Source organism: Tachypleus tridentatus, chromosome 13 (assembly GCF_004210375.1).
Source record: "Tachypleus tridentatus isolate NWPU-2018 chromosome 13, ASM421037v1, whole genome shotgun sequence".
Taxonomy (NCBI): Eukaryota; Metazoa; Arthropoda; class Merostomata; order Xiphosura; family Limulidae; genus Tachypleus; species Tachypleus tridentatus.
This window is the reverse complement of record NC_134837.1, coordinates 70,908,481-70,916,451: the sequence shown is the minus strand read 5'-3', so window position 1 is coordinate 70,916,451 and position 7,971 is coordinate 70,908,481. Positions and strand designations below refer to the sequence as shown.

Below are 7,971 nucleotides of genomic sequence, written 5' to 3'. Positions count from 1 at the left end.
GTGGCTTACAAGTTTCCCAGTGTTGAAGTCTGTGAAAACATTAAGTAAAAAATAAACTAATTTGTTGTCGTTTACGTGAATTGAACATTGAATTATTTTCACTAAATAATATAAAATAACTTGCCAACGAGAGAACAATGTTATGAAAATAGATAAGATATATCAGCAATATTCAGTAGGATTGATTACGATACTTATTATATTTTTGTTTGTGATTGGTTTGTTTTGAATTTCGCACAAAGCTACTCGAGAGTTATCTGCGCTAGCTGTCCCTAATTTAGCAGTGTAAGACTAGAGGGAAGGCAGCTAGTCATCACCACCCACCGCCAACTTTTGGGCTACTCTTTTAACCAACGAATAGTGGGATTGACCGTCACATTATAACGCTCCCACGGCTGAAAGGGCGCGCATGTTTGGTGTAACGGGGACTCGAACCCGTGACCCTCCGATTACGAGTCAAGTGCCTTAACCGTCTGGCCATGCCGGGCACTATAATGACGTGGACATTCACTCTTAACTCATCTGTAATTAAACACAAAGCTATACAATCTGTGCTCTTCCCAAGATGAGTACAGAAATCCAATTTCTAGCGTGGTAACCGCAGACTTCTAAAATAACTTGAATAGCCTGAGAAAGTTGAATCAATGGGAAAGGTGGTTTTTAGTAATTAATTTATTGTTTTGTAGTTTCCTACGATTTAAATTTACAAATTCTAATATAACGGTTGTCTCATCGAGAGATTTCAGGTCTTTATAATTCTAGAAGTATTCTTAAAAACGGTGAACAGTTTTCCGATTATTTTCTTCAAATTGCTTTTTATTATTTAACAATGTTTTGATTACACTCTCACAGTGAACTTTGGGGCTTAATAACAGCTGCTTATTAAAGAACACTTCTTCTAGTTCATTGTGCAGTATCAAATGTTTGTAGCTTTTAACTCTCCAGGCAAACACTCTCCCAATCTAACGTCTTACTGACGCTAAACTGACATTTGCAGTATTGCGTGGGTTATGTTGTTAACGCGTGTGTACTGTAGAGAGACCAATGATAAGTTACTAATGGCACAAACGCATGACGTCACCATAAGCGACGGTGGGTGGGGGGATTTCTATTATGGGATATCTAAGTTAAAACCGTGAGAGCCGGTGACCAATCATCGACAAGACTACTTGAGTAAACAAGGGCCAGCTTTCTAAGTGGGATAAGCGAAACTAAGAGAAAACTGGTGGGGTATCGTTGGTCGTGTATGCGTTGTGAAATTTGTGTCTGCGGTAAGTTTACGTAGAAAGCCGGGACGAAATGGAACTTTTAACGGTTGGTGAGAGGGTGTTTGCTGCCGAGTGCATTCAAAAGAGAAGAATTCGTAAAGTGAGTGATTTTTACAGACTTTTTCATTACATTTACGTTTTATTCTAATATTCGTATTTGAAAACCATTAGTGACACTCAACGTATTTTGAAATTTAATTTATTTTCTATTTTTTAAGGCCGTCTTGAATATTTGGTGAAGTGGAAAGGCTGGAGTCCAAAGTAAGTAACTGTAATTTTAATGAATGCTATTGTCACTATTTGTTTTAGGTCCTAGTAACAACGATTGTTATTACAGAATGGCCTGATTAGATGATATGTTAATATTTTTTATTTATTTTCAGGTACAATACTTGGGAGCCTGAAGTAAACATCCTAGACGTGCGATTACTACAAGCTTTTGAACAGAGGTAAGGCTTAACTTGTCTCCACTGTCGAACATGGCGAGCTATATCGCACGCCAGCAGCTCTTAAGCCTACTTCAAAATAAAGCTTATCGGTGTGTACTGTTAGTTATAGCTAAACCTCACAGATTATTTATTCTGAAGTTTTTTTTCAATTCGAAGTATTTGCAGTTAATGCTCCAGCTTTTAATTTATCACGCCAGAAAATAGATTTTACAGTTTGAATATGTGAAAGCCATTTTGTGATTTCTACTAACTGTATTTGAAGCTTGTTAAATTGATATAGTTTGAAATGTAAGGACTTCGATAAAAATATCAGTTTCTCTTACCAGCCAACGAGAAAAGGATCCATCATGTGTGAGGAAGTTCCAAAAGGGAAAAAAAGAACAGAGACAGGTGTGCTATACATTTTATTCTGATAAACAGATAATTATTTTTATTTGTATATGAATAAAAAAAGTATCATTAAAAATTGTGATAAATACAAGTTAGTGTAATTTAAGCGAAAATCTTAGGTTATAATAATAGATGAATATCTGTCCCCTTGTTACCCCCCCTTTGTGACAATTTCTGGTTTTCTAGAATATTTTATTTGCAGGAAAACATTTATAACTTATTCGAAAGTCACAGTTCAATATGGTTCCCACATTGCATTATTATTTAATGACATAAGGGCTTAAAAATCTTTCACTTCTGTTCTCTTATCAGTCATTTAGCAAAAATGGAAGGGAATAAGTTGCTTTTTTTAAGTATTTCTAACGAATTAAAATCAAGACATTAATCATAATTTATTGTTTGTGTAAGGATCTTTATTACAAGTTAAAGCATGCTGATTTATAATTTTTAACAATGTAATTAATTTATGCTTTTTCTGGAGAACTGAAGAATAACTTAATTTGAAGGATTTTTTTTAGGGACAATTAAAAGTTTAAAATTCTGATTATTTACTGAATAGTTGTTTTCATTAATAATTTCTATATTTTTTACTTGTGTAATTATATTTTGCTGTGAAATTAACTCAACTCATTTTCTATGAAACACTAGAAAGATTACAGTGAACCGAAATGTGTTTTATTAACTGATGTAACATTGATTATGTGAGTTGTTCAGTATTGAGTAAGAGTAGATAATTAGGTACACGTTTACTGTTTAGTTGTGTATCGTATATAAACTTGGCCTTTGGCATTTCAGAGTACTGACGAAAACCTGGAACAGGCGGCGCTACAAGAACAAGACAACAGTGAATCACCAGACCCTACTGTGGTGGAAAATAAACTAAAGCGGAAAGCGGAGTCTTCAAACGATGGGAGTCTTACAACGACATCTAGCGAGGAGATTTGTGAAAATAAACCTGCATCAAAAATTTCCAAGTTTTGTAAAAACCCGGGGGTAAACAAAGAGTTGGACGATCTCACAAATTTTAAGATCACCCATTCAGCGCCTCATACGACCACAGACACGATGTTAACTATCGCTGAAACATCTTCGGACGAGTCCGAGAGTTTGTATAATAATGTAACTAACACAAGCCAGACTGGCAAGGACTTACCTAGTTACATACAAAAGCATTATTTACATTTAAATAACGACAGCATTGCTGATCGGAGGCCTGCTGGTAACAGTGACACGCGTACTGTGACAAACTTCCCTGTTGGAACGGGAAATAATTCTGACCAGGAGAATCGACACAGTGAAATGCGATTGCCTGAATGTTCTACTGATAAGGGAGTGCTCAGAAGGACCTCAAAGCACACCTCATCACCAACCCTCAAATCAAGACCTGACTGCAAGCCATTAGCAGCTGTTACTGCCTTTAGTGCCAACAAGCCCCAAGAGGCGGCGCTTGCTCCTGCTCCGAGATTTTGGCACAGTCAACACCCCTTAGTGGACCAAATCTTCATTACTGACGTAACGGCCAATTTGGTGACAGTGACTGTAAGAGAATGTTGCACGAGTCAGGGTTTTTTCCGCGATCGTATGGAAAGCGAAAAAGGAAATAGTGCTGATAAACTAATCGGTGAAAAAAGAAAAGACTGAAAAAAGTGCTTTATGAAAAGTAACGTTTTTAATTTAAATTTGGTGCCAGAAGTTGTGAACTGATGATTGTGTGCACATACATATATATATATTTTTTATTTTCCAAATAGTTATTTACTTAAGTTGATGCATTTACGAAACACAGGTGTTAAATTCTTTAAAAAATATTTTTGTAAATGTAAGAAATATTTTGTTGGTTTGTTTTTGAGTACTTGTATGATCAAATGTAAACGCCAACTTTTTGGTCGCTTAATATCTGACGTGATCACTTGGAAACCTTTAATGTTTAAAACAACTTACTTGGTGTTTTGTGTTCTCGGCATTTTCGAAACAGAGTTGTATGTGTATTTTTGGAACAAACAAGTTTTGCTGTTAATTAAAGACGATATTCTTTAGAAATAAAAACTATTAAACTCACTACTATTTTAATTGTGAAACTTACGGACAAACAAACGTCTTATGAGTCCAAAAAAGAATTTGGAGAGCTGCATTTTCACTAGGCTCCTTTTGATAAAGGCTAGTACGTGCTTTGTTACGTAACAATATTTCTTAACGTCTGACGTAAACCTAACAATGCTGGACACGTTCGTACGCGATTCCACAAGACAGATACTGTTTTTTTTTTATCGCTTCCTTTTTGAATAAAGACTCGCAAGGAGATTGAAGTTATATAATACCGTACTTTCTTAATGTTAATTGCCTTTTTGAAAGAACTTTGTTTACAAATCATACACATAGAATCTCGAGTTGTAAATATTGCCAACTCAACGAGATAAAAATGTCTTATTTTAATTTTTGACGATGTCCAGTAGTTTTTTTTGTTTTGTTTTGTAACGAAAATTATTACATGATAATGAGTTTATCGAACTGTCTAAACGTTCTCGTCAATTAGAAAAAAATGATCTGGGAAAAAATGTGTTAATTCGGAAATACATTTTTCACATTAAAACAAAGATATACTTTGCAACGTGTCAGTTACTCTGATTTATAAAATTAAAACATGAAACGTCTCGGGTGTTGCTGGCGAAGGTCTAGTGGAAAACATACTTGGCATTCAAAGTTAGGCTACCTTACGTTAAAGATGTTTCCAACTTCCAGTGTGGGGGCAAGGGTTTCTTCCCATTTTAATAAAGGATTTTCTCTCTTTACGTGTGAGGAACCATCAGTTCAGATTTTGGTTGTAAAATCTCACGAGTGTCGCAAAGGTAAAGAAACTCCAGAAATGCTAGTAAAGATGATTTTGGTAATGAATGTTAGTGATTTACAGAAGATGTAACGGTAAATACAATTGAGTACAGGCAAAAACATTCATGGTTTGGCAGTAACATTTGTTTTTTAATTTCTTTAACTGGCAGGTCAAAATCCACCATTTGTTTTACTGTTGACACAAAGGAGGCAGTGTACCCTAATCGAGTTATCAACTTTTTAACGCTTCAGATCTGGCAGAATGTGACGGTCACTGACTTATGCTATCAACTGAAAAGTTAGTGATTCGCCAGTAAATAAAGTAAAGTAATCTTCAAACATTTAATTATAGCTAAAACCCAAAATTCTGGATATTCAAAAAACGTGGTGATACATATATACAAGTGTTAAAACTAACCCGTATATTTGTTACTTTTTTTTTTTTCCTTCGGTAAGATCAAATCGCGATATGTTTCAACTTTCTATAAAAATGTTAATTCATATGTTTTAAACAGCGATTCCTCTTATGTTTTGATTTACTTTCTAGTCGACTGGAAAGTTACGAACACCAGTGCAGGACTACATTTAATATCGAAGTACCTTTTAAACGCAAGGGTCATACGTTCGAATCCTGCCCCTAGTGGCAGAGCGGAAAGTCTTCGGATTAACAGTAGCAGATAGCTCGATGTGGCTTTGCTATAACAAAACACAAAGAACACACGCATTTGAATATTGGACTAAGGTTAACCAACTTCCAATCTTCTAATAATTTTACATTACTCAGTGACCTATGAAAACATTAGCTAGTGGTTCAGAAATAATATATTTAAGTTCCTTTAAAACTATAGGTTAAAGGTTGTCTGGTACAGGGAATTTATCACTTTTTAGATTTCTCAACTTCTCTCTTATAGTTTCAAAACTTAAAATTATATATTTTGCATCAGTATTTTACCCATGCATTAAGTGCTCCATTATACTTAGCGAGGAAAGTGCCTTTTTCTTTGTGAAACAGAATATTTGTGGTTTTCATAAGGTACAAGACGTGGATGAAACATCTAAAAACTGTATTAATTTTGTCAAAACCCTCCAATTTGTAAACTATCAGACAGACGTCTAAAGCTAGTTTAATGTAACAACCATGATGTCTTTAGCCTTCCTTTGATCGTTGTCATATACGTAGTGTATGTGTGTGTGTATAAAAGAATAACGAATGCTTAATGATTAGTTCATTGTCACAACGCTCTGGGCTAAACTGTAATCACATTCGTAGACATTCAAAAATTCTGACACACAAATATACGGATAAAATTCGTGTACGTATATGGTTAAGTTAATGCTGATTAGAATCGTGTCTCATTACGTAGGGTCATGAATCATAGCCTCGTGATACACCTCTGAATACTGACGGGGCCCGGCATGGCCATGTGGGTTAAGGTGTTCGACTCGTAATCTGAGGGTCGCGGATTCGAATTCCCTTCGCGCCAAACATGCTCGCCCTTTCAGCTGTGGGGGCATTATTATAATGTGACGGTCAGTCCTACTATTAATTGGTAAAAGAGTAACCCAAGAGTTGGCGGTGGGTGGTGATGATGACTAGCTGTCTTCACTATAGTCTTACACTGCTAAATTAGGGACAGCTAACGTAGATAGCCCTCGTGTAGCTTTGTGCGAAATTAAAAAACAAACAAACAACACTGCCGGTGTTGTTATACATGCAGCATGTGGTAATATATGAAATTATTAGCTGAGGTGTTTCAACGTACGGACTGTTTCAGATCAGAAAACTGTGGTTCCGGATCTTACAAACAAGTGTGAACGTTACTGTGGGAATTCCTTTCTTTTTATCAACGTTCTTACAGCTTGATTGTTGATGACCACAAAGCTACATAAAGGGTTAACTGTGCTTTGCCCATCACGGGTATCGAAACCCGATTTTTCGCGTTTCTAGCCTTCAGGACTGGACCACAGTTACAAGCAGTGTGCCTCAAGGATCTGTGCTGGGTCCTCTGCAGTTTGTGGGATATTGTTAGAAATCAGTTCATATTGTTATATAATGCGTTAAAAAGCACCTAATGTTTCAGATGCATCTACAGATCAATATTTGTGGAATACAGACGTGATACTAAACGATTATGTTAATCGATATAGACCGTAATGTAGTTAGTCCACCTACAACTTAGGCCCCCAGTGCCTAAGCGGTAAATCTGGTGATTTGTAACGACAATAAACCTGGTATCGAAAAGTGTTAGGGGCACAGTAATGATAGCCCATTGTGTGTCGTGGCGCCTAAAAAACAAAACCTGTAAGTTTTCCCTGAATTTTGTTCCTTAAATTATTTTGTCACAAAAAGTTGAATGTTTTGAAAGGTTAAATTCCATACACGTACCCTATACTGTATATTACTAATTATAATTACACAGCAAACACTAACGGTGGCAAAAAATTTCCTTTTCTTGGTAAAACAAATGTACTTTAACCACAAGTGCTTGATATTAAAGGCAAATAAGTAGTTCGTAAAACTTTTGGTATGCATGAGCCACGCATGAAATACTCGGTTTATTAAGTAATATTTAAATACTAGACAGAAACTGGGTTGAGATTGTTGATTCTCTTCAACCACATTTTGGATCATTTGATTAAGCAGCGCCTAAATAAAGAGGCAACTATAGCTTATCTTAGTCAGGCATTAACGGTACGATGAAAGATATTCCGTCAGTATGTCTGAGTCACAGTCTGGTCTGTTTTCAAGGTTCTCTAACACATAATGGTTTGACTCACCACATTCAGAAAACGAACGTTGACAGAAGCATTAATAACATCTCAGTAGTATAGAACCTAACAAGATAGAATTTTTCTTCAGAAGCACCGTGCTACTGTACACTATAAGTAATATAAAATGAAATCGTTTTCTTGCAATATTGGGCATAGGATTTCAGCAGTGACGTAAATTTGTTTTCAAAAAGTTGGTGGGTGGAATGGAGGATATGGGCAGCTTCTCTAGCTATGGTGATACGGTGAGAACGAGGGTATTCTGTCAA

At 35.9% G+C, this 7,971-nt stretch overlaps 1 protein-coding gene across 1 annotated transcript; it reads left to right on the top strand.

The window, feature by feature from the left end:
- The first annotated feature begins 1,138 nt into the window (after positions 1-1,138).
- Positions 1,139-4,165, top strand: LOC143238223 (uncharacterized). Its single transcript, XM_076478267.1, has 5 exons — positions 1,139-1,369; positions 1,487-1,529; positions 1,652-1,717; positions 2,044-2,107; positions 2,903-4,165. Exons 1-5 carry the CDS (start codon positions 1,300-1,302, stop codon positions 3,746-3,748), a joined length of 1,089 nt encoding a protein of 362 aa, XP_076334382.1. The 5' UTR covers positions 1,139-1,299; the 3' UTR covers positions 3,749-4,165.
- Positions 4,166-7,971: the final 3,806 nt, after the last annotated feature.